This window comes from Ixodes scapularis, unplaced genomic scaffold (assembly GCF_016920785.2).
Source record: "Ixodes scapularis isolate PalLabHiFi unplaced genomic scaffold, ASM1692078v2 PGA_scaffold6__148_contigs__length_123643588, whole genome shotgun sequence".
Classification (NCBI taxonomy): domain Eukaryota; kingdom Metazoa; phylum Arthropoda; class Arachnida; order Ixodida; family Ixodidae; genus Ixodes; species Ixodes scapularis.
In genome coordinates this window covers 3,070,975-3,098,860 of record NW_024609881.1, presented here as the reverse complement: position 1 = coordinate 3,098,860, position 27,886 = coordinate 3,070,975, and the positions used below count along the sequence as shown (strand labels likewise).

At 45.8% G+C, this 27,886-nt stretch overlaps 1 protein-coding gene across 1 annotated transcript in view; it reads left to right on the top strand.

Annotated features, from left to right (window-relative positions):
• The window catches only part of LOC8036850 (fatty acid synthase), a 161,213-nt gene that overhangs the window by 44,036 nt on the left and 89,291 nt on the right, over positions 1-27,886 (top strand). The window contains exons 6-10 of the mRNA XM_029993281.4: positions 15,966-16,267; positions 16,883-17,038; positions 21,110-21,337; positions 22,909-23,098; positions 25,295-25,524. Coding sequence (XP_029849141.2) covers positions 15,966-16,267; positions 16,883-17,038; positions 21,110-21,337; positions 22,909-23,098; positions 25,295-25,524 — 1,106 coding nt within the window. The remainder of the gene's footprint in view (positions 1-15,965; positions 16,268-16,882; positions 17,039-21,109; positions 21,338-22,908; positions 23,099-25,294; positions 25,525-27,886) is intronic.

Sequence of the window (27,886 nt, the reverse complement as noted above, 5' to 3'; positions counted from 1 at the left end):
GTATCGCAGTATTAGATGTTGAATCGTGCTTTTGCCCTTGAACTAAGGAATTAATTACAGTGAATACAATCATGAAATGGGCACCTCGTCGCCATATATATCATGAAATATGTTTTACGGAATACGTTTCACAATATATATATGATGACGAGACGACTGAGCTTAAGGGAATATAATTTTCAAAATGTCACGAAAGTCACGGGACAAGTCCTTCCAGTCTATATTTTATAGGAACACTAAGCGACAATCGCAATGCTTGTTTTTCTAACTAGCATATTGTTTGCTCTCAGCACCATGATGCGGGCGACGAATCATGCGAAAAGGAGTGACTGAAATTGTTCACTCTAACCTATGAGCACCTTAGTACTGAGATCGAATCTGACCTAAAACAGTGATTACCCATGTGAACATTTTCTTATATTGGATAAACCGGCATAGCCTGGATGTTGAGGTTTGCTCCTGACAAAATGCAGGTCAATTTAATTTGCAAATAAGCATCACCCTCGCTAATTGATGATTTTTGTTAAATAGAACAAAGTGGTATTTCATGCTCTACTCAATTCGGAAGCTACCTAATTGGACACTTTCTGAGAGTTTAAGTGTGCAATCGTCATAGTTCCACCATTCGTTCCAGTAAAAAAAGGCGATAAAAACACATAAAAAACGCGATAATAAACTTCTATATATTTGAGAAGTTATATATGCGTGAGGAACACATATAGTTATTTAAATTAGCTTCAAAATAATAAAAAAAACATTATTTAAAGCTTTTCAAAATCACCTATAACGTGTCTATAGAGGATAAAAGTGCCGAAAAATATTTGCCGAACATCTTTCAGATAATTTAAAGGCGCATTTACTTATATATCTTGGAGGTGAGAATCTTCTATTTATGCTGCCAAATCTTCAGACAGGAATTAAGTATATTTTTATTATCATCGATAAATTTGACTTTATGAAGTTCACATAACCGCCTGAGACCGACACGGAAGGACGATACTCGAAAATACGCCAGCTGTTGTGTCTTCGGCAACGTGCTTTTGTTAGCTGGTTTGCAGTGTAAAATAGTGGGTTGCAGGGCATGCCAAAAAACACTGTGGTCACATGATATATCGGAAGGCAAATACACGAAATGTGCAGAAATAAGGAGATGACACGCAATTTTTTCTAAATAATCCCTTACACAACGCTTTACTGCAAAAAGAAATGCATAGAAGTGCATAAAATGATATTCCTAATTAAACATAGATTCCGCGCAGGGCAAACAAATATTTTTTAGAATCCTAATATAAATCACTTTTGGGCATCAGCTTGCCTCAGCTCGAAACGTCGCGGGATACTACCTCGGGAGGCTAATGTTATCTTAGGTTTTACGTGCACTTGTTTTGAGACCTTACTTCATGACTCTGTTCTTTATCAGTCATGTGCTCCAACATTTCGTTAGGCTGCCGTATATCATCGCGAGACTACTATAAATACTACACAACTTTACACATTGGACGTCTACTGCTGGTGTTGCGAACGTCGCACTTCACCAGAAAGCTGAAGTATTTAACATGGTTTGCACGTGACGTAATCGCACTAGATACTGGTTGTCATTGCGAGTTGTTCTTGCTGAGAAAATCAAATCCGGTTTGGCAAAATGCACGCTGCAAAAGTTTCACGCTCAGTGCAAGCTATGTATTTGAAAGGCACACATTTTTCTTGTTGGTGCATCGTCGTTAGGCACGGCGCGAGTATCTGGCACGACGTAAACGTGCTTTCTGGCAAGAGTGTTTTTACAAATAAAAGTTGTACCAACTACCCATCTGTCACTATCGTTTCCAGGCCACGCTTTCTAGTCTGCGCCGAAAATGTGGGGCAGAGGAATCTTTACGACACAGTATGTTTTAAAACTACCCCCCTCCCCACTCCCTTTTTTTTAGTTGCTCCTCAAGATACTTTTTATTCCTCAGGGATTGCCTGCTCCGTATTGAGCGGTGTTCACTCGACAATTATATTTGTGTCACTTGTTAACAATAATTCTTCTTTGCTTTAACTTTGCACCAAACTGTGAAGGTTAAACGAAATACAGGGCGGTCGAAACTTGGAGAACTTGAGAGCGACACTCCTGTGAGACTTAGAGCGGCTGCCAACGTTCGGCTATCCCCGTGAGGCCACTAGGATCTTTCTTTTCAGGTATCCCTCCTGTACACACTAATAGTTCCATGTAACGTCCGACTAATGCGTCACATTTAGACCCTTTAACACTTCTATTCTCGGGACAACTTTCTGAGGCAGTTCAGCAATAACGAAAACATGTTTGGGAGCCTCAATGGTGTGCATACATGTAAAATGGGTCGTGCAGCATCTTTTTTTTTTTTTTTTTTTTTTACCTTAAGTTTAATAAATACCGCTAAGTTGTAATCCTTGACGTTGATAACTTGCAAAAGCATCCATTAGTTTGCCCCTCCGCGAAATGGCAGACAGTCGAAAGAAAGAAATGAAACAGCTTTCCCCTCCTCACCTCACAATTAGAACTATCAGCCACGTGATCTGATCCTAATATATACACCGTCAGTGTTTATCATAGTCATAAGCAGGGTTGGCAAAGCAGAGAGCATGGGCTGATCTTCAGATATAATTTTAGTTGGGCTATAATGCCCGAGCCCCACTAAAGCGACAAACAGAAACAAACGACAGCGGCTAGCCTTAAACCAGAGTATTTCGCGATTTGACAGGCTTTGTAGAATAAAGAAGGCTATGCTCAAACACGAGTATCATGCGCACGATGGTACCATTTGCAGGCTTCTAAACACTCGTGCTAACTTCGCGAGCACCGAACAACTCAAAGCCGTATAGACGCTTTCAGCGCGCGCAAGATTGAGCCGCCATAGCCGACCTTCTCTTGTCTTACCGCGGTGCCCAGCCACTGAAGCGGGCGTCGACGGGTCTCCACAAGGACCTATGCTGGGGAGAAGGACACAGTAACACTCAAAATGGCAAGAACCCGTCCTACCGTGGCGATGATGAAGTGGAGCGAACGATATAAGAGGGAACAAAAACTGAAGGTCGGTTATGGCGGCATCCATGCACAGCTGCCTGAAAGCGTCTATAAAGGTACCATCGCGAACATGCTGCATGTGTCTGAGGCTTGTCGCTTTCGTTTGTTTCTGTTTCTAGCTCTAGTGGGACTCGGGCCCATCATAATCTTTGAGTTGAACACGAGCCGTTACCCGAATGTTTGGCGATACTGGTTGTCATGAACCAGAGCATTTGACTCGGGATCATGACAATCGGGTAAATCATGGTGTCACGTGACTCTCAGTGCGAAGTTGTGATGTCATGTGACGTCACGGTATCAACAACGTTAATAGATCTAGCGACGTCCTCAATTCGAATCGACTTAACGCGGTGAGTCACGTGACGTCACGGGGTCACGTGATGTGACATTACTTGACAGCATGTCTTGACATCATGACGTCACGTGACATTGTGACACATGGCTAATCATAGTGCCAATAAGAAAGCGCCGCAAAAAACCAGGATTTATTATACATTGCAATTCTGTATATTACGATTTGATCAATACGTAGAGGAGTACACGTGCCAATAATAATAAATTTGTAATACTAACAAAAAAAATACCGTGAACCGTTTTGAACCGGTTACCGTAATATTTTTTTCCGGTTCAGTTCCGGTTCAGTTCCAAGATGGCGGCGAAGATTTCGGTTCGGTTCAGTTCCGGTTCGGCTAAAAATAACGGTTCTGTTCCGGTTTTCGGTTCGGTTCGGTTCCGGTTCGACACCCTGGCACATGTACACCCTTTCTACAGAAACCTCACTCGAAGGGAACACAGGTGCACGCCATTCAATGGTGTACGGCTACACCTCTTTCTACACCAAATGAAATGAAAGGGAGCACAGATTCACCCCATTCGAAGGTGTACCATTGCACCGCTTCATAAAACCGCCTTAGTCAAAGGAAACACAGATGCACCCCGCTCAATCGCTCAATGGTGTACCATTACTCCCCTTTCGACATCTACAGCTTTCAAAGGGAACACAGGAGCACCCCGTTCAATAGTGTACTGTTACACCTCTTTCTACACCCACTGAATTCGAAGAGAACATAGGTGCACCCGATTCAAAGGTGCATGGTCACACCACTTTATGCACCCGCTTCATAACTAACTTCAAAAACCTATTTCAGACATCAAGGAAACCCTTAAAAGATGTTTGCGCCCCGGTGATTGCAAAAAGGCAGGTAAACGGACACACGGGATTGTTTTCAAATCTCATAGAAGTTTATTAGACAGCCTATATCCTAAACAAGTACAAACTTGCAAGCAATCCGTGATATGTGAAGAGATACGAAGAAGCTGTTACACAACTGAAAAGATTACTAAGCGAACAAGAACCGAGCGTGAGTCTTGGGTAGTGTCTTGTCTATTCTCCCAGCAGCCGGCAGAATTATTTCCACGAAATTCCACCGGCAGTCGCCATTCATTCATCGAACGACGTTTCCTCGACAGCTCAGATTAGGTTTCCTATATTAACTTCTCTTTTTTTTTTCTTGTAATGAGCCGTCAAATAATGTATCCGCGAAGTGACGTGTACGGGTGGGACAGGTGGTTTAACATTTTTGTAATGAGCCGCAGCAGACTGTCGCCACGAAGCGGCGTGAACGGGTGGGCTGGATCAGTAAGCATGCGCCTCAGAGATACACGAGCGACAAAATGTCCCTACAGCGTGCATTTCGTGTAACGGGTGACGACGAAACGTTAGTGTTGATGAAACGTGTCTACAAAACATGTATCAACGAAAACTTGTTTTCACACAACGCCGGTAGAATAAGAAAGTCAGTATTCTACCTGCAGTTGTCACATGATTGTAGACAGCTAATGGCAGGGCAACTGCCGATAGAATTTCGGAAAAATTATTCTCCCGCCTGCTAGACAATAGACACCGCCTAATTCTAGAGGTAATCCGGAACGGAACGGTCAACTGTTGCAAAAGAGTAGGCTGCAGTGCACTTACAATGAAAATACCGGACTTGAAATATGTAATCCGAGATATATGTCGACACGGGCACTGCAGAACCACACAAAAACGAAAAGAAAGGGGTCCGTGAAGATTCGAAACGATGTGACACAAGCAGTAATTTGCCGAACCGAACAATAAACGCATCACATGAATTCCTTGAACTTTTTTGAAGAAATCACTTGTGGCCGATATATGCGTAGGACTTTTCAGACACTGGAAATCTTGGTACACTCGAATACGTTGTCGCGGACGAAATGTACGGCAGCCCCGCTGGTCGCAGCACAGCACACAAGAAACTAGGCCGGGAAGCAGCAGACATTCTGAGGTCGGAAAAAGCTACTACGTCATCCGTGAAACGTTTACCACATGACCACGCTCCTGCCGTTACCCGCGTTCAGACAGCATAGTCGAGGGATAAAAAAAGCCTCCAGTTCATTGGTCCGGCGACTCCGCACCTTCTTCCACGCTTTCAGCTTAGGGAGAGAAAAAAAAAAAAAGAGGAGTAAGAAAATAGCAGTTCCTTCAACGCCAAAAGGGGTGCGCCCTCACAAAGGCTTATCTTCAGGGGCAACCCAACAATGAACACAACGAGAGGTTTTGTCACTTATATCCTCTTGAAAGTTCGACCCAAAGTTAATAGTGCCGTGGATGCTATCCGTGGCCTTGGCCTTCAGGCAGGCGCCGTGCTCTGCCTTATCTCTAGCTTGGAGGCTGTAGTCACGTGCTCCTACCCGGAGATCCGATTGGCCTAAAACAAGCATAGCGTCCACTCTACTGTCAATATCGAGTGAACAGGATAGCTCCATACTTCCTAAGAAACTGCTCAACCCAAAAGCAGTAATGGACTTCTTCCAAAACCGACGCGCCCCATCGCGGCGAAATACCACGCAGTGCACTCTGGGAACTAGTTGGCCGCTCAGTTTCGGTTTCGACTGAGCAGCTTCACATCATGCTATCACTCCGCGACCGAACGCGCTGCTTACGTTTTCAATTATCTGACTTTTCACGAACGTACAATACACTCCTTCTCGAGCGATGCAAAACGAAGACCGGGGCACTTTTCTTGGTTCCCGAAACACCGGATATTAGAGTGCGTATGCAAACGTAGTAAGACGTGGCTTAGTCACCTCACCCAACGAGTGCATCTTTGAGTTCAATTTCAATAATCCCGTCTAGTACCAGTGAACTAGAACTGAAATTCGTTCACCTGGAGCCTTTCACCTATTTTGTTTGCCAAACGTCCGCTTCTTGTTACTTCATTGGGCAAAAAGCAAGCCGCATTCTCACAGGAGTATCAAAGTTGAGCCCAGCGTTCACGCATGAACTTTTAAGAAAACGCAATAAATTCGACCTCGCTACTGCACAAAAGTTACTATGATGTCTTCCTCGTGTCATCATATATCTCTCACTCAAATTTTATGCTGATAGAAGATTAAGTTTTTGCAAACGCTGAGATCGGCTAGTTACGACGGAGTCCCTAACAAGCGTCCCCTACTCCTCGCTAAGCCTTTTTGGACAAGCTTTTACTGACGCCCAAGATCTGTGCCTGAACGGTGTGTCTGAAATTATCTCGACATACTCGTGAAGGAAGAAAGCAAACACATAACAAATATTATGGCCATTAGCAACTGTCAAACGCGCTTTGAATAATTTCGTTCGTTTGGCGCACCGCATAGGGGTTCTTGCCCGTCCGACGCACTCCCGGCGAACGGTGCGACATTCTTCACACAAGTGCTCGACTTTTGCCTTCTAAAAATGGTCTGTATGTGCGAATGTGCCTATATGATTGCAGGATAACTTTATGCGCATACGCCATGTTGAACATTAGTGGAATGCAAGCGGGTGGGGACCTCACTTCGTGCAGTGCTGCGGGTCAGTACAGATAAGAGATTAAAAGTGTGTTAAAATTGAGCTTTTCAATGGCGCCTCCGAGTTTTACCTCGCGTACTCAGGCGCATTAAGAAAAACAGTAATTGCAAAAAGTGATTTTTCGTCTATGGACGCACGAAACAAACAAACTTCCTGATCAACAACACTAATGTAAAGGCGCGAGCTCGATGTATGCACACTTATTGGTTGCTACAGCTTGTTGGTTCGTACATAGGCAAGATCCCCGAGCTTCGCAGCGTTAAGATTCCCAGCACTGGCTCGTCCACATACCTCGATTGGAACGCTAACAGAAAGGCTCAAGTACAAAAATACAACAAGCATGAGTTAAGACAAACTATACGTCGCGAGCTTGTCTAAAGCTTCAAGGTCTGGCCATTTAGGTTAGTTTAGAGACTACAAATGACGCTCTCGGGACCAGAAAACATGAGATAACGGCCGTTAATAGTCCACGCTCTGTGTATAATCTTTTGTCGACGTGTCAATTTCCAAGCTTCCTTTCCTTTCAACACTTCTCTCTCTCTCGACGTGTCAATCGAAACCGAAACCATGCCACCCTCCTCCCTGGCTGGCCAACTAGTTCCCAGAGTGCAACGCGTGCCGTGTTGCATGTAGGGCTTTATGGAAGTAGTCTATTTGGATTCCCCCAAGAGGGAATCCAAGCACAAGCTGATCGGGGCGCGTGGCTGGCGTGGCGGTGCACTGAAACACCTAGAGGATTTTAAGGGAGAGGAGGATACTCACTGTCGGTGTACAAGTACCCTGGCTGGGTAACGGAGGGTGCATCTTTCAGGAAAAGGGTGCATGTGCGCCTGATGCACCCGACTACACCCATTTTTTTTTCTTAGAGTGTATATATATGATATATGCAAGTTGCTACCACCAGTTCAAGTAATCAAAAGGGTTTTGTAGTTGAAAGTCGGCTTGCTTCTAGTATATAAACGCTTCTGGCCTTTTTGTCACCCTTATTATACACACATGTAGATACATTACGCATACCACAAGCCTCAGCTGAACATATACATTGAGCACATACAGATAAACGGTACATACAAACATCAGCCCAACAGCACAAAAACAAACACCTCCTAGAAATAAGGTGGCAGCGCTCTTCTTGTGACGTCGTAAAGGAAGGCCATCAGAGGCGCGCGTCGAAGCGGAGGCTGAAGGATCTTTTTTTGTTTTTGTCTTAGATCGATGCTTTGATCTGAAAAAAAAAGAACTAATTTAATTGTCCGACATCAGGTACAGAATTTTCAACGTTTGGTTCGGGATCCATCTATCTTCTTCCTCCTCTTCTGCTCGTAGTGCACACCTCGTGATCAAGCGGCCGAGGTCGTGGCAGCTCCAATGCTTTGGTCGCGTGCTGGCTCACTTTTTCCGGTGTCCTCGAGCGCTCTGAATAGTTCCAACAGAGGACACGCGCGTGGATCGACAGTCGTGACGCACTTTTAATCACAAACGCGTGTCTTGGTAGCTCGAATGCAAGCTGCACGTAGCAACGGGTCAAGAAAACATTTTATTACAGGGGCAAAACATTACACCGCGAAATAATCGGTACGAAATATCACGAGGTATGTCTATAAGACGTCTATAGAAAAATGTGGTTGTTTTAAGTCGAAAACATTGAGTCACGCAATTATTGCTGTAGGAATGCATGTTTCACACAGAAATACTTCGACAAAATGGCGAGACGCGCAGTGATTGGATACAGCAACACAGATCGCAGTTAAAAATCAGGGAGACGTAGTCAACGCGGACACGGCCAGACAGGTGTCATTTACGATCATGTAAGAGATGTTATCACTTGCAGTCACCAACTTCTTGCATTAAACCCCGGCTACATGGCAAAAGAAATGTACTTTCGATCGAAGGACATTATGGGGTCGATAAATCAGCTTGCTACGCTCGTATAACCACTTAAGATGTCGAGCTGATCCAGTCCCATATAAGTTAAAGAAAATATAACTTTTCCGTGTGGCAGGGGTACTAAACTTACTATTTACAGTCAACTAATTTACTTCTCCCTATAAGCTCGAGCTGCCTTAGAACTAAATATAACTTATTTTGTATACAGTAATACTATTACCTTAATACAGTTAAGATTGTAGTATAAACGCGGTAAATGCAATAAAATAACATTAGTATAAATGAACACGTAAGCACAAACAACGCACGTTCAATAATCACACAAACTTGTTATTCACCTTCCAGTAAAAACTAGAATATTACCACGCATGTTTACAAATGTCGACGTAACAGCACACAAATAACACCGAAGAACCAGATTCCATTCTATCACGAGATTTAAAAAAAAAATTGACTGCAGCACTTTACTTGCGTCCTACATGACCAAGACAACCTATAAATAAGTTGTTTCTCACCTGTCGATCGTATCCATCCGTCCCGCAATATTTGCCACGAAAACATTTGAACACGAACTCCGAGAAGTCTCTTTATCAAGAGAGGGGTTTATCGATAATGACCAGTGTCATCTTAGGCTAGTTACCACACATGTCACTCAAATCGTAGCAGGACTTGTTCCGCGAGTGCACGTAAATGCCGTAGTATCAAGCCAACATAAAAAAACTACCCGAGACTGCGGTGACGGCAGAAAAACAACGGGAAGAAGGAAACAGTTCTCAAAAGAACCACACATGAGCACCGGCTGCAAGCCTTGCTCGTTCCTCGATGCGTGCGCGTCGGGAACCAAAGATTCCAATCACGACGATGACGACGACGACGACGATGCCAGGAAGCTACACCGGGTGACCGGGGCGCTACGTTCTAGCCCTGGACGTCAATGCATCGGGGGTGGCAGCCGTCTACTTTGACTGGGCCACCACCTGGAGCCGCTGCCTTCAACAAAGCGAGCGAGCGCTCCATCAACCGCTAGGGCATTACCATCCAGAACGTCCATTGAACAGCCTACCGAAGGTCACCTTGGCTCGCTTGCCTAGTGGCCTGAACCGCCGTCGAACCTCCAAGACTCGTGCGGCGGATCAGAAGAGCACGTCGTCCTGAACATCATCAAACCGCCAAGGGTTTCCCAGCCGCATGGTGAAGGCTCCGGACAGCACCCTTTGCCCAGGCACTCCTTGCAGCTGGTAGAAGTGTCTTGGCAAACTCCGAACCTTCAAGCAACGGTGCTTGCGATGTTGAGAAGACCGTGTCGTCCCCCCTTGTATATATCATCTCATAATCATCATCACCAGACGTGGCACCGCGGGCCTCCATGGTACGGGCTGTCGCCTTTCCGCGGTGCCACGGCTCTCCTGAGCCAATAAAGATTACGATTATTACGATTACGATTACAAGGAAAGACCGTTAGTCAGCGCTCGGGCGAAACGTGTAAAGAACACGTGATCAGGAAAGGAGAAGCGCCCGGCGCTGTGTTCCAAATTTTACCCAAATGGATCCGAGTTACTCCGGCGGGTCGTGTCACGTGACAACACAGATTGAACAACGCTGGTCGCGGGTAATTTTTAGAACGCCAAGGTAAAAAACTTCTACCTTGGAGTAGGATCGAGTAAATTTTGGAACACGCCCCGGGTGCACGTTGCTCTCCCCCTCGGCCGACTCGGCGGTGAAGGCAGTGAAGGCGCCAAGGAGTCTGGTCACGTGAGGTTACATCTCTGTAGTTTTGAAATTCGCTGAACTAAAGAGGTTGGGTTCACTCTCCATCATTATGCCTCCTTTCTCGCTCATGTCGTCCCGTCTCCTCTCCTCTCCCTTTCCAAGTTGTCTTTTTGGGAGGAAGAAAAATAAACAATATTCGTGTCAATCGTGGTTACCCGGTATGCGTAAACAATATATGAGGATTGCGTCGGTGCAATATACGAGTAAGAGATAATCTGTGGACTTCGGCAGTGTCGAAATGGTACCAGCTTTCTTTTAATATAATTTCCGAATCGGCCGAAAATGTCTAATACTGCGCAGTTATTGTCGATTCAGAAACGACATTCAGAGAAAGGCACGGTTCGTGTACCATATATAGGGTTCTTACGGTTTTTACGGTACAACTAAAATATACCGTAAAAATCGACGCCTGCTCGTAGCATTATAAACTTTTCGTCAAAGGTGTAATTCACAGGTCGGATTTTTCTTGTAAAATTACAAAGCGTAGCTCTTTTTCTGCAAAAAATAAGGCCAAGAAACTTACCAGGGTCTACAACGGGCAGCAACGCAGACGACAGGGGTTCGGTAGCGGGGTGTGTTTGGCGTTCTTATTGATAGATGGCGCTACCTCCTTATCGCGACGGCTCTCGACCGTCGTGGTTTATTAAAATGAATATAATCTTTTTGAAATGCACCTTCGGTTAAAATATAAAAGTGAACAATAAGTGCAAAACGTAAAGTAAAAACCGCGTCTGCATAACGGCGACGCTTTTGCTGCTAACGGATTTCGTCTGCGTGTCGTCTGCTATCTTTCGCTGGTCGGCTGCAACTTCCGACGCTGCTCTCGACGCCATCTATCAATACGAACGCCAAACACACCCCGCTAGTGGACGCACGAGGACACAGCGCACCCGTAACAAACACTCAACGTTCACAGTCACACCAAAAGAAAGGGACACTTACACAGCGCTGACTTCAACTCTTTGTATATTCCCGCCTTTTCTCTTCTTTCACGTCTAATGCATAACCTAGGCCTCATCTTTTTCTTTCTTTGCTAAAGGTTAACTGTAAAAGTTTTAAGCCAGAAATTGAAAATTAAAAATTAAATGGAAAAATTAAATGAAAAATTAAAATTGAAATTACTGTAGATCAATGATGCAAGGTGTTTAAACCACCGCCTTAGAGAACACAACCTGTCCACCATCAACAAGAACTCTGGACATGTTGGCATACACATTCGGGACTGTGGGTGCACAGCGGAACTTGACAAGTGTGTGGTGTTGGCAAGGAGTCGAGACCAGCTCACAAGGGAAATAATAGAAGCGGAGAACATTGCCAGACAAAACGGCAGGTGTATTAGTAATCCATCTATAGCGCTGTCACAAAAAGAGCTGGATTACTTAGCTTTGCATCATTGATCTACAGTAATTTCAATTTTAATTTTTCATTTAATTTTTAATTTTCAATTTCTGGCTTAAAACTTTTACAGTTAACCTTTAGCAAAGAAAGAAAAAGATGAGGCCTAGGTTATGCATTAGACGTGAAAGAAGAGAAAAGGCGGGAATATACAAAGAGTTGAAGTCAGCGCTGTGTAAGTGTCCCTTTCTTTTGGTGTGACTGTGAACGTTGAGTGTTTGTTACGGGTGCGCTGTGTCCTCGTGCGTCATGAACTACCAACTCGCCCGAACTTCTGTTTTAACAAGCTTCATTTCTAGTACATCGGGCCCTTTTAGCCATCATTCCTTGGACCGTAACGGCCTTGTCACCTTAATCGCCATATGTGTCTGCCAAGCAAGATCCTTTGGGTACTGCATACGAGTAAAGATGTTGCCCCCTGAGGTCATGGCCCTCTTCGGAGGCTTCCTACCATCCGTAGGGCACGGGAAGAGAATTTGTAAAATACTCCAGGCCGAGTGGCATAGGCAGGCACGGCACTATCGAAATAGCCTGTTCTCACTACTGCATGAGGATACCACTCTTTCTTCCAGCAGAAGAATATGGCAAACTTACGCCTCTTTAACGGAAGGTACGACTGAGCATCTTTGGACACTCACGTTAAGGCATCTCCGGACCACCCGACCCAAGAAAGAAACGGCTTCAAGTAACCCAGTACACACGTTAGGGGACATTGATATACCAAGTTCTGTGAGGCACGTTCTAAGCTTGGGCCCCAAGTTTGCAGTGGAACCCAAGAAGACGGCACCGGAGCTACTCTCCATCATTAGGCAAGTGTCGCGACGAGCTCCAGAGACCGAGATAGATCGATGCACCTCCGAGGGAGTGGACATGCTCGTTCGTTACAAGCCTTCAGCTACACCTCTGCCTATCAAGAGAGTAGAAGCATACCTCAAAGAACACTCACTGACACTTATGCCAGCTGACAAAGAAGGCGGTTTTGTGCTCATGCACAAGGAGACGTTCGGAGAAAAAGCTTTAACAGCGGTCGAATCTGTCTTCAGCAGCCACGACGAGATCTCCCTGGAAAAAGTGAAACGGGTAGCAAAAACGTTTTGTCAGTCACAGAATTTGAATCAACTTTGCTCCAGAATTGAACGCAGCAAAAACTTGAGCCTTCAATTATTCTTCAGCGCCAAAACTCATAAACCGGAATGCCCTCTTAGAGTAATAATTTCAGAAAGGGAAACTTGGCAGAAGTCGGTAGGTGTATATTTGCAAGAAAGACTGAAGCTGCTAGTCATCGATGATCCTTACTTGATTCATAGCTCTTATGACGTCATCAGGTTCTTCGATCAAAATAGCGACCTAGATCTAAGAGCATTCTCCATCGATATCAAGGATCTCTACTATTCCCTGCCCCAACCCCATCTCCTAAGATGTATTGAGGACTGCATAGACACATATGGCATTACCGCCTTTCAGAATGCGGCAGGCCTATCCCAAAGCAAATTCTTAAACTTACTTGACATCTATCTAAAATCTACCTTCGCCACCTGGGATGGACATACGTATCTACAGAAGAGAGGGGTGTGTATTGGTTCTTGCATTGCACCTATCCTCAGTGACCTGTATCTTGCACACCTTGACAGGAATTTAAACCAAACTCTCGACGGGTCAAAAGTTAAAAAAGTATTCAGATATGTCGACGATTATTTAATTGTCCTCGCCACCGATGACCAAAATCTGACAGCCTTGGTACCAGACATTCTCAACAGTTTCAAAAGGTGCATGAACCCATTGGAGATTACCCACGAACTTCCAAGTGAAAGAAGTTTGAGATTCTTAGATCTTCGTCTTTGTACGTCACCGTACCATACGTGCTGGACTTACGAGCCAAGGGGAAAGAAGCCACTTCTGCCATTCAACTCAGCGCATTCAAAACTCGTAAAGAGAGGCATAGCGCGGTTGTGCCTTAAGAACTCTCTTACGAAGTCATGCTTCCATTCCATCCAAAGGAGCTTTGATGGGCAAGTGTCGAGATTAAAACGCGCTGGATATCCACCATCCTTGTTAATATCAGTGGCGGAAGGACTTTTCAGAGATTTTAAGCATGATGAGCGAATTAAGAAAAGTCATCGGGACAGGGCAAAAAGACCAGTGATTGTGCCATATCTCCATCATTTTTCTCATGGCCTCAAGAAAATAGCAAACAAAGTAGGCACGGACGTTATTTTCTCCGCTCCGAACAAGCTCTACAGCCTGTGCAAGAGGGTAAACACTCCTTCAAGAACACCGACGTCCTGCACAACGAATCACAGAAATAAGTTCGTTCGATGCACTGATAATGTGGTCTACTCCTTCCCCCTGTCCTGTGGAAGAACATATATCGGACAGACGGGTAGGTGTTTAAACCACCGCCTTAGAGAACACAACCTGTCCACCATCAACAAGAACTCTGGACATGTTGGCACACACATTCGGGACTGTGGGTGCACAGCGGAACTTGACAAGTGTGTGGTGTTGGCAAGGAGTCGAGACCAGCTCACAAGGGAAATAATAGAAGCGGAGAACATTGCCAGACAAAACGGCAGGTGTATTAGTAATCCATCTATAGCGCTGTCACAAAAAGAGCTGGATTACTTAGCTTTGCATCATTGATCTACAGTAATTTCAATTTTAATTTTTCATTTAATTTTTAATTTTCAATTTCTGGCTTAAAACTTTTACAGTTAACCTTTAGCAAAGAAAGAAAAAGATGAGGCCTAGGTTATGCATTAGACGTGAAAGAAGAGAAAAGGCGGGAATATACAAAGAGTTGAAGTCAGCGCTGTGTAAGTGTCCCTTTCTTTTGGTGTGACTGTGAACGTTGAGTGTTTGTTACGGGTGCGCTGTGTCCTCGTGCGTCATGAACTACCAACTCGCCCGAACTTCTGTTTTAACCCGCTAGTGGACCCTGTCGTCTGGGTCGCCCCCCGCCGTAGACCCTGGCAAGTTTCTTGGCCCTATTTTTTACTAAAAGAGAACTACGCTTTGTAACTTTACAAGAAGGAACCGACCTGTGAAGTACACCTTTGACGAAAAGTTTAGATGGCTACGTGCAGGCGTCGATTTTTACGGTCCATTTTAGATCGTGCCTGGTGACTTGAACCACCCTATATATCATAGTTACGTCGCCGCAATATAGCATATATTGCGTCGACATCAGCAGTATCAAAATGGTACCGGCAAAATTTTCCCGATGCAACGGAAAAATCGGCAGTACTCACACAACTTCCCCGACCCGAGGTGAATATCGCCCCAATATTTTGTGCTGCCTGGGTACTATCTTATCTTAAATACTCATGATTGTTTTGAACAAGCTTACGAATAAGAAGTCAATTGAGGAGAAGTTAGAACAGGATAACTGACCCGGACTTGTTCTTCCACGTGTCTTCGTAGTCCTGTTTTCTCTGACACGTCACGATCCCCCCCCCCCCCCCCTGAAAATATGCCCCAACATTTCGTCTATATTGGTTAGGGAACACCTACTGTATTAAACATTTAAAGAAAAGTCACATAGTCGAAAATGCAAGCACCACATTTGGTTGTGACAGGGATGTCGTGAAGTGAGATTGGCCACTCAAGACGGAAACTGACCAAGTGGTTCCCAAGATTCTTTGCAGGACACTACGCCGCTAGGACATCGGTTCGTTTTTGCGAAATATTTATTTATCGCAAGCATACCATCGGAGGGGAAGGACTGTCGACGGATTTCGGCGTGACTTCCCTTTGCTCGAAGTACAATACTGGACACTATAATGCGTTCTGCTTTGTTTTTCCTTAAATAGACAGTTTAACTCCTGCCTCCTTTAAAACAATGGCGGAGAGTTCCAAGAGTGAGGCATTACTGTCGTGGCGGTATTCTTTACGAGGGAAACACGGGAAAACATACATCAGTTCTATCAGTTATAGGCAGGTATAAATAAGGTTCTCGCTAGTTAGTGCATATTAGCGGGTGGTTGGGCGTGCGCTGCTGGTGACTCTGGCGTCCCCTTGCAGGCATCTGCTCGCTTGCCAAGGTGATTCTTTCAATGGAGACAGGCACCATCCCGGGCAACCTGCACTTCAACGAGCCAAACCCGGGCATCCCGTCGCTGAATGACGGCAGCGTTCGGGTGGTGGACCGCCACACGCCCTTCTTGGGGGGCCTGGTCGGGGTCAACTCCATCGGCTTCGGAGGCGCCAACGTGCACGCAATCCTGGAGGCCAACCCGGGTCACCACGTGGACTCCTTCCCCCGGGAGAAGCCCCAGCTGCCCCGCCTGGTACTGCTCGCAGGGAGGACCCAGGAGTCGCTGACGGTGAGGTTTTCCGGCGTCCTCTCTTCGGGGTGAGATTTTTGGGACGTGTTTGGCTGTGACGAAGGTGTCTACCGACCTGGTAACCTGAAAAACTTGAAATCAATGGCGTTGCCAGAAAGTGTTTTTGGCGAAAGAGCTAGTAATCCGCTTCGCAGGGCCACCTTGGCCTTGGTGCTAAAGACGAGAACAGAGTACGCCAAATCGTAGGTGTTGACATTGGTGATCCCAAGAAGGAATGAGAAAGAGAGCGAAAGAAAAGCAAAAAAAAAAAAAAAAATCGGACGATAGGTTAGGAGCATTCGTTTTGCTAAAATGGGTTGAAGTTATTCGAGCGCTCGTCAGCTTCGTGTATTTTTTTTACAATGCACAATGTTTTTACGCAAAATAACTCTAGGAAACAGCTAGTTGTAGCCTTGGAAGTGACGTTGTTCTGCTTCCTTGTGCATATTAAACCGTTGCCAGTGATAGGTCCTATTGGGACCGTCGATGTCAACGTCTGTCATTTGGAAGTGGCCAAAATGCTCGGGATTGTTTCCTCTAGAGTATTCTGAACTTTGGTGCCCGGGGCTCTCCCATGGACGAGAACTCTCACGGCAGACCCACGTCCTCTCGCAGGCCACCCTGGACCGGCTGGAGGCGGACGGACCCCTACCAGACCCAGCCTATGCCCTGCTGAACCGGGTGGGGCAGCCCAGCGTCAACCAGTTCCCGTTCCGCGGCTACTCCGTGGTGGCCGTGGACGGCTCCCGCAAGCCCATCAAGGGTGTCGAGGTGGGTCCCAGCCTTCCTCCAGTCTCGGGGGCGCAGGCGCCACAGCCCGTGCGCTATTGCGTCGAGGGAGGCGCTCTTCAACGGACGAGTCTATCGCACTTTCCTCGAGATCGGGACTAGCGCCGAATGTTTGGTCCAGTACCAGTCGATTTTGTGCGAATAGGACCCAATCGCGAGCTGCAAATATTTTTCTTTGGAATTGGGTCGTCGTAGGTTGCGTTTCTGTAAAAATAGAGGCACACATGAGGCCTGTGCACAAGACCTGTGCACAAATCCTGTACACAAGACCTGTGCACAAAAAGTGTTCTCCAAGCCATGTGAAAGTCATGTGCAAGGCTTCTATAAGACCTGTGCAAGGCTTGTATAAGACCTGTGCAAGACATGTGTTTGTCATGTACAAGGCATGTTTCAGAAACGCCACAAGACATTTGAAAGGCATCTGGAAGAGCCTCGTCAGAGGCTTGTTTTACAGTGGTAGCTGATAGTGACCCTTCCTGGCAAAAAATTTTCATATACGAACGCAAAAACCCATTCTACAGCAGATGCACTGCTCTCCCTCTCCTCGTCATTCCTCACAAAAAAAAACAAAAAAAACAACAAGACTCTTTGTGCCCCCCCCCCCCCCCCCCCTTCCCTTTCACTTTAGCCCTCCGCTCTTCCGAAGAACCACGTGATTACAGGGAGAGTGCTCTTCGCCTCCCCATCGTTCTGCTGCTACATCCACATACCCTCCCGCAACACCCTCTCTTCCTCCCCTGCCCTCCCCCCCCCCCCCCCCCCCCTCCGGGAGCTACTGTTGCAAAATGCCCACGAGGTCGCGCTGTCCGGACAGGCTTTCTCGCCTCCCCACTGCCGCCGCCCAGGTTCCGTTCTCGCGTCTCTCCGTGGCTCTAGGGAACAGTTTGCATACATTCTTTCGCTTCTTCTACCGCAGGTGCAGTCACGTGAAAAGCGTTTCAGCCAAAAAAAAACACATCTCTGTGTCCTCCGACATATGCAACATTTTGCGCAATCTTTCCATTAAAGCACACATCTCCTCACACATGTCTCCTACATCAATTTCACTGAACGCAAAGAACCCATGGCAAACACAAGCATACTTGCTGAAGGCCAATTTCGGGGTACTCCGGTGAGTCTCTGAGCTACCTCAACTAACTATATTTTCTTACTCCCAGGCCTTTACCCTTTCCGGTATGCTATTTGGTATCACGAAATTCTTAATAGTTACTGTGAAATCGGCAAAGGAAAATGATGCGAAAACCAACATTCCAATATGCTCGCACTTTTCAGTACCCCGACGTGAGTGGCGGGCAGGCTTGCCAGTCAAGCAAATAGACTCTAAACAGTAGAAAATGCCAATCATTTGTTCCGTGCTGGAGCGCGGGGACTGGAGCGAGCTTCCAAAGCATTCATTTGACACCATAGGACTGCTTCGAATCAGTTGGGAACAAATTCTACAGTCCAAAGAGTGAACCCCTGCCTTCCACTGACGCCACATTTTCGTTGGACATGATTGTAAACCTGAGACTGGGGCAGGAAGAGAACACAACAGAAGGTAGTAAAAGAGGAGGCAACGTCTCAAACTCAGCTGCAAAGTTTATTTCGAACACGCTTTATATACCCCATCTCCAACGTCGTCTCTACAAAAAAAAAAAAAAAAAAAAAAAAACATGACAAGAGGACAATGACACCTCGGTAAACCTTCTCTTATCTCCCTTGACCTTGGCTGTGGGACACTCACACAAAGGGTCACATTCTAGCATAACCTCCGCTACCCGGCGAACGTAGGTGAAAACACTACTGAACACAAAGAAAGGGTTTGACCTTCAAAGGTGCGTTACCTCTAACAAATCATTCAGTCCGAAGAAACAATACTATACACTGCTAACAGGCGGAACTGGGGCCATCTCCAAAAATGAGAACGACATTGCCCTCGTACCACGAACCACAAATGGATAACACAGCGACTTTCTCGAACAAGTCCAAGGATACACATATAAACAACACTAATACTACAAAAAAAAACTTTACAAGCGTAGAGGTTGTTTACATTCGTTCCCAAACTGCAATGACGCCTGACTTATACAGTTGCCAGACGTTTTTATACGAATCGTTTCTTGGACTACGATTCGATTCGTATAAAACGATTTGTATAAAACGATTCGTATAAAAAAGTCTGGCAACTGTATAAGTCAGGCGTCATTGCAGTTTGGGAACGAATGTAACCAATTTCTACGCTTGTAAAGTTTTTTTTTTTTTTTTTTTTTTTGTAGTATTAGTGTTGTTTATATGTGTATCCTTGGACTTGTTCGAGAAAGTCGCTGTGTTATCCATTTGTGGTTCGTGGTACGAGGGCAATGTCGTTCTCATTTTTGGAGATGGCCCCAGTTCCGCCGGTTAGCAGTGTATAGTATTGTTTCTTTGGACTGAATGATTTGTTAGAGGTAACGCACCTTTGAAGGTCAAACCCTTTCTTTGTGTTCAGTAGTGTTTTCACCTACGTTCGCCGGGTAGCGGAGGTTATGCTAGAATGTGACCCTTTGTGTGAGTGTCCCACAGCCAAGGTCAAGGGAGATAAGAGAAGGTTTACCGAGGTGTCATTGTCCTCTTGTCATGTGTTTTTTTTTTTTTTTGTAGGGACGGCGTTGGAGATGGGGTATATAAAGCGTGTTCGAAATAAACTTTGCAGCTGAGTTTGAGACGTTGCCTCCTCTTTTACTACCTTCTGTTGTGTTCTCTTCCTGCCCCAGTCTCAGGTTTACAATCATGTCCAACTTACACCAGCTCGCCTGCACTCTGACTATTTTTACATTTTTGTTGTTGCCAATAGAGACTTTCAGTTTAAAAAACACGGTGAGGACTAACATTGTAAATTCAATAACTTCGCGAAAAAAATTATTTTGACCTAATATTTGGAATACTATTTTAGCGATGTTTGTTGGCGAGTTTAGCAAAATTTCAAGCAAATCGGGGACCATGAAGAAATCGCCGGAGTACGCCTTTAACGTGCCTTTCCACAACGCGGCAGCTACCGCTGACAATCGCAGCACACATTTTGTGGTCAGGTTTGCCAGTTTCGGCTATAAATAGCCAAATTGGGCTAGTTTTATTTGCAGTTGGCGGGAAAAAGTGGTAGTTGGCTATTTGGCTGATATTGGTCTATTTCTGACCCGTGCCGGGCGCACCAAAACGCCTCAAAACACTTAGGTTTTCAAATATGGTATTTTTAGAGTAAGTTACGCAAACATTTGGCGCTTCAGTCTCTTGACCCTGATAAGTATGCGACAGCAAGCACATTCGTCTGCTCTTTGCGCACCTTGTACAATTGTTTACCCTCAAATCTTGTCCGATTGCAAGCGTGTGCTGCTATTCCTCCATTTCAACCAGTGACGGCGCAATTCCTTGCGGCCCCAACAGACCCTGTTCTGTGCATTCTTTACGTTGCCTGTTAATTGGCCTGGACCTATACTTTGTGTCTAATCCTGCATAGTTTTCCCGTAACGTCATTATGGTCGCCAAGCCCCTATACTAAGCGTCCCATTAATACAGCTTAGGTTACCACTGTCCAACGCTGCAGTAGAACGCGTGTTGTTTCAGCCAGGTGATCATCACAAAGACGGACTTGCCAAACGGGATGTCGATTTAAACGCTGGAGAACATTTTGTATGCTAAATTCGGACTGTAGTACAAAGAGCAGTGCTGCAAGGACCATGTTCTTTCAGAGGTTTTTCTGGCAAGATTTAGTACCTGTGCTCTGCCGTTGGTTCTGCGAACTAGTGATGATAGTGGTGTGAATGTTTCTATTTGATGTACAAAAATGTATTATGAGTCTTTTGTGTTTAAAACAAATGTTTCAAATGGTCCGTGTTTCGTTGTTTTTTGGCTATTTTTGGGCTGCCTTTCTGGATCGACATTTGACTATTTTTGGAATATATCCCGGAGAAATTTGGCGGGTTCGAGTACAAACACCTGGCAACCCTGTCAGTGTGGTCGTTAGTCTTTTTTTTTATCCGCAACCATAACCGAGCTGCGTGTGCGTCCAGACCGTTGCCCCTTTCTCCCACGGTACAGCATGCCCCATCTGAGAAGCGGCCGCTGTGGTTCGTCTTCACGGGGATGGGCTGCCAGTGGAGTGGCATGGCCCGCCAGATGATGCAGTTCGACGTGTTTGCCGACTCCATCCGGCGCTCCCACGAGCTCCTGGTGCCCTTCGGCATTGACCTCGTAGACCTGATCACCAGCGACAACTCCAGCAACCAGACAATGGTGTCTCCGTTTGTCTCCATCGTCGCCGTGCAGGTGAGCAGCGGTATAGAGAGCCCAAATTTAAAAGGGAGCTCGGGCGGTTTTAATGCGAAAGCATGAACTATTTCATGGAGCAGAGCTGTCGGAATTTGTAACCGCAAAAAGAAAAAACAAAAAAAAACATAAAAACAAAATTCCTCTTCTCGCTTTGGCTGAGCGAAACGACTCCACTTAGCCATTGGCTGCGGCCGCTTCACGAGAGCGCGCGCTCAGCCGCCGCTTTCGTGTCAGGTGTTGTCAGAGACGGGGGAAGAATATGACGGCGCCTGAGGCATCGATATCGTCGGCGGCTGCAACCTCGGCAGTAGCGAAACGTGGCGGTTCACGCCAGTACACCGCAGACAAGCTGAGGGAGCGGAAGAAGTACATTCATGCTTTCGCATTCACAACTCGTTAGAAGTGCTTAGGTGTCCTCGGAATTTTTTATAGCGACCCAAATTAAAAACATTTGCGCAATACCCAAGTTTTGCCCTTTTCGGCGTGCTATTTATTATGTCTAAACTCAAAATAGTTATTGAGAAAATGGTAAATGAAGGCAATGTTAAATTTTACATTCAAATTTCGCCCCATTTACCAGTGGGGTGACGTCGGTTTCGTTCAATTTTAAATTTTCATTTTTCTGCACCAGCGCCGGCTGGTGCAGGTAAATTGAACGAGCCTATCGCATGTTCCAGTGTTTTAAGCATGCTTTTTTGTTTTGCTGGCATGAGCTTATATGCGGCATTCGTTTGGCATCACCAAACCTCTTGTAACCTGTTGGGAACAATTGCTCTACTGCCCTCATATTTTCCCATATTACAAAGTCTAACATCATTTTTTGAGTTTCTGAATCAAATTCGGAACTTCAACATCTTCAAAAAAAATTATATAGTAACCTCCCCCCCCCCCCCCTCTTTTTTATGAAAAAACAAACAAACAATATACACCTCCTTTTTGAAGAAAAAAAATGTTTTTTTTTTTTTTTTTTTTGAAATGGCGAATATTAGATGACCCAAATACACCCGGGCAACGTTTCGCCCGTAACGTCACATCCGTCCGCGACGTCAAAATGCCCCCCAAGTCCGACCCATAAATTTACCCCTGGCCGGAGTACAGCAGCACAACGGGGGTTAAGGCGGGAGCAGAACATGACAAATCGTAACCGTCGACATCTGTGTTCTTGAGAGAATGGCAGATAAAGAGATTGACGGGTATGTGAAGAAAGATAGGAGACAATAGGTGAGGCGTGTTCGTTTCGCCATGACGAGTTGGTAGAGTGCTTGTCATCTTTGTTTTTGTACAATACACGAGGCCAGTGTTTTCGTCCAAAATAAAGCTAGAACACTAAGCACAGAGCTTGCAAGTTGTGTTTTGTCTCCGCTTTGTGTACACTAAAGCATCGCCAGCAATATGGGCCCACAACAACCACCGATGTCGGCGTCTGTGCCCCTCCGTTCCGAAACGACCGAAATACGTGGGACTTTTCCCTCTAGATAATTGTACACTGCCTCTATGAGACAGGCGAGACTGTGTTCCGTCTTCTTGGGCGTGGTTGGCAGGACGAGCGACCTTGCGCTTTTCCGCAGGTGGCGCTGGTGTCCATGCTGAAGGCGGCGGGGGTGGAGCCGGACGGCATTGTGGGTCACTCGTTGGGCGAGATCGGCTGCGGCTTTGCCGACGGGGCCTTGACGGCCGAGCAGACAGTGCTGTGCGCCTACTGGAGGGGACGCTGCACAGAGCTGGGCAACCTGCCCAAGGGGGCCATGGCTGCTGTCGGTCAGTCTTCTCTGCGCGGGTCGTTGTCTCCAGGTTGTCCCGTCTGGGCGTGGGGTTTCTGTGCATTGTCGCGGCTGCTGGCAACTTCTTTGAGTCTAAATACAGTTATGTCTCGTTAGTAATGTGCAATTAGTGAATTTTAAGTTCGAAGCGAACTCGAAGCAAAACGTGGTTTTGGCCGTAAATTTTCTAGTCGAATGTCGAATAGTTTCTCCGAACCTTTGACTACCATGCACCATGCCTAAGTGAAAATTCAACTGAACCCTTGGGGGTTGTTTCCAACTTTCCACTTGTCCCCTTCTAAGCTCGGTTAATTTTAGTATAGCTATATTTATGAAGGGTGACATATGTAAAGAACAAAATTGTTGCAACTGTACTATACCAGGGGTTTATAAATCTGCTTACTACGTGCAAATATTCTTTCTTCAAAACGAAATTTGACAAAAAAACAACAAAACAAGCAAGAATGATGAGCGTAGGTTCTCAAGACATTGCTGCCTAAATTATTCTCTCGCATAATCTAACTTAAAAAAAATTAAAACAGCTCGCAAAAAAAACAAAAAACGACGCCAACGAGAGCAGAGCACAGGGCGAGCTGTCGTCCTGTGCTCTACTTTTGTTGTCTTCGTCTTTCTTACGTGCTGTTCCCGATTTCTTAAGTCATGAGCCAAAGGGAGCCTCCGAGCGCCTGTGCTTTGCGGAAATGCAACGGGTATTGCTTCCCGGCAGTGCACAGATGCTCGGTGTGAAATGCACTCAACGGGGGCTGACTCGCCGCGATCACCACTTCGAAAAGCATGAATATAACAGCTAGTTCATGTCAAAGCGAATATCGAATAGTTTATTATTCGAAACTACTACTGGAAATTGAGAATATTTGTGCAACATTGCTCGTTAGTTGTTATTATGGACGCCTCCGTTCTCTAAAAAAAATGGTCATAATGCTCACATTTATCCAGTTAGTCCCCGAGAATGTTGTCTATATTTAGGAACTTTCGTTTTCGGGTAACACCCGTTATTTCCCGATATTTGCACCCAAACATGCTGCATAAAAGGCAAGTTGAATCAATTTTTTCCTGAATTAAAAAGATTAATTTCACTATTTTCAGATTTGTTGACCAAGGAATGTAAAGCTCCAGACTGAACAGATCTTAGGTGGGACTAGGTGATCGGACTTATTTGTGCATTTCGCGTCATCTTTCTCGTCTCAATGTATTCGATTGTAACCCTTCGCAAAATAGTTTAATAAAATAATTAACGGAACTTTTTTGAAAACGTGCACGACAGAAGCAAAGCAGAAACAACTTTCAAGTTATATTTTCTGAAAAAAGTAGTTATTTTTGCGAAGGCAATTCCAAAAAGAGATTCACTTGAGCCACTCTTAAGAGCCCAGAAAGCACCTAACAGTGGAGCCCTTCTGGTTTAATCAATAGACATATTCCTAAATTACCCAAGCATCAAGGAGACTGCAGGAATTGATGCTACACACGCCTCACGTGCTGGCCTCAGCAGTAATAGCTTTTCTAAAACAAATGCCTAAAACAAATTTCATCTTGCACATGCGTTCGTCAATGCTTTATTTTGGTTATTTACTTCGAACCTTTTATACAGGGAAGGCGTGCGCGTGTCGAACACCAATCTCTGCATTCTACTTGACGCTTGGGTAACTTAGCAATAGGTCTATTTAGGGTGCCTCAATGTCCTAGGTCTATTCCCTAACGTTGAGCTACAGCAGACTGGCGGCGATGATCGGTTTAGGCTATAGATAATTACTCGGGAGCTGTGTTTTCAATGTTATTTAAGAGCACCGTCATGTTAGTGAAAACCTGCATGCTGTAAAATGTTCTGCGCTAAATTCACTATAAACCTGCACTGCACTCCTGCAATGCAACGTTTCTGAAAAAGGCAAAATTGTGGGAGCAATTCAAAAGCTAGTAGCTGCTAAAAGTGAGCTGCTCTAACACTGGTATTGACTTCGTGGTCAACTGGCGTTTCCCTATCGCGCGCTAGCCTAGACTACCGACTGCCGTGCTGACGTTGTGCTTTGCAAACGGAAGTAGTGATGTTGAGGTTACTTTGTCAATAAGCATTGTATGTCCTCATCCAACCAATGATCGTGACCTCTACGGAGCCGTACTGGGCACGGTCAGCGATCTCTTGCCCTAACCGGCGGGACCTCTGTCCGACCTCCTTCAGGCCTGACCTGGGACCAGGCAAAGCAGCGTTGCCGCAACGGAGTGATCCTGGCCTGCCACAACGCCGAAGACTCGCTGACGGTGTCCGGCCCGGCCGAGGCGGTGGCCGAACTGGTGGCACAGCTCAAGGCAGAGAATGTGTTTGTACGGGAGGTGAACAGCCTAGGCGTGGCCCTCCACAGCTGCTACATGCAGCCCGTTGGGCCAGCCCTGCAGGAGGCCCTTGAGAAGGTGGGGCCCGCTCTCCTTAGCGCACTTCCACGCACACCCACTGCCGTGCCTGAATATTCTCATTTCCTGGTTTTATTTGTGTGTCTCGTTGTATCCCCTCTTTTCGGCAAGTGGAAATCTGTTTAGGCAACTTCTGTTTCAGTTTGCTCCTTCGTTATTCCAGAACGGTGACTCTTTCCCGTTCGACCTCGCGCTCCATGGCAAACCCACCGAGATCTATAAATTATCAATTAATTCTGAATCCGAAATCCGAAGACTGCAAAAATAAAATAACTGGTGGTTTGCGGTTCTGAATAAACTGCGAATTCCTTTTTACCGCCTCTAGCCGTCCAAGAAGAGTGCCCTCAGGCTGCGAGGTCGAGATACCTATTTGCACAATTGCCCCGAGAAGAACAACGCGAGGAACTTTTACTCGGTTGCAGGCACGCGGACATCGATTAACACCGTGCCGATAAATAAACGTATAATTGATAATCGAGTATATTTTGTACAGCCTGGTACTGCGTAGAATTAACCTGAAACTGAGGTAAAAGAGAAATGTCAAAACATAGAGGGAACTAAAAATAGACAGGACGACGTCTCCATATTTTTTACGCATATATTTTCGTGCTACAGCGTTACTTGCACAGAAATGTGTATTCATATGGCACAAAATACGCTTGCATGAGATGCGCACCAATGAAGAAGTCTGGCTGTCAAGGGGTTAACCTCCAGCAGGATATTCACTCTTTCTCGCACGAGTTGAAATTGGTGGTGCCGTGTGCAAATAACCCTGAAACACTTCCGGAATTCTGAACTAAATTCAAGTTTTGCAGTGTTTACGAAAAGAAATCTATGCCCCGTCTTGACAAACTGGTTACTTAGGGCACAGGCAGATGTAATTCACCCTTACGGAGACAGAATTGCTCTTAAAAAAAGGAAATGTGCAGGAGGAGGAGGGGAGGGTACGAAGGGGCCGGTATGCCTCTTCTCCTCCCTCCTAATCTGCTCCTCGCCTCCTCCCCCTCTTCTCCTCCTCCTCCCCTCCCGCCTCCGTCTCCCTCTCCTCCCTTCCGCGCTGTGCATTATGGAAAGCGTCCCATAATGCAACGCGCGCGTCACCGTAGTGCATTATGGGACGTTTTCCATAATGCACCGCGCGGTTACGCCGACGCTTTCACCAAATCAACACGACATCCGTCACAACACAGATGACATGCAACAATTAAGTGCCACGGAGAAACTCACTTTTAATTCCGAATTCCTCTCCTATAATTTCCCAGCGGTTGTTCTTAGCGTCATTGTCTAGGTAGTCTGGCTGCGTCTTGTCATATAAAAAAAGAAACAGTCGCACAGTTTCAAGGAACCGCTCCGTTGGGGAAGGCATTGTAGGGAAATAGGGATAGCAGACGACGCGAAACAACGCTACGCCCTTCGGAACGTGAAACACGCGCGGAGGACCGGCTTGAGCGTTGCCATGGCATCGCAACGTCACTATCTAATAGCGAGTTCGTTTCACACGCACTGGCACCGTTCGAGTTCTCTCCCAGAATGCATCGCACTCACCGAGTGTTGCACGGAAAACTGAACTCAAACGAACTCTCCAAATGCACCGAGTGCAGAAGACTGATGCTGCCGCCATCTATGTTGTAGAAAAGGTACCGACTTCAAACCGAAACTAGCGCCTTTCTGTTCGGAGTGATGCGTGGGAATGCGAGAATGCAGTCGCTACCAACGTTTATCTACAAACGTTGGTCGCTGCAACCTGTAGTTTAAAGTTGCGATGACTTCAAGCAGCTAGTCTGCCGTAGAGATAATTACAGACGGCGTAAATTTCCGCAACCAGCTGTCTACAAAGCAGCTGGCTGCGATCTTTCAATTCTTATAACCGTTTACACTGAAAAAAACTGATGATGATGTCCGAGCAGAAGCTTGATCCGTTTGAGCATGGTATTATGCGTGAACCACTAAAAGGGTACGGCTTAAAACTAGCCTGTTGGAATATCCAGCAAAACTGGGACTTTCGATTTGGATCGTCATTATAGGTGGATTAGATATTAGCCTTGGTGAGGGCGTCGAGAACGAGAGCTTTCTCGAACAAAATACGACGGGGCAAGTTAGCTGACGTAGGTAAATGTTAAACATGATGATGTTGCCCAATCCTCGGGCAAAGTCTCCATCTTTAGCTTTCTCTGATGCTTATTGGGCAGTCAGAGGTTTCCGCTGGGGGAGTTTTGTCGACAAATGTTAAATTTTTCACCCGCACACGTATGGTGATAGATATCTCGGGGGCCGCTGTTGCGTTTGTTCTGAGAATTTCTTTACTTTACACAGTGGTATATTTCAGCGTTTGTACGGCAACAGAGCGATTTAAAACCTCCAA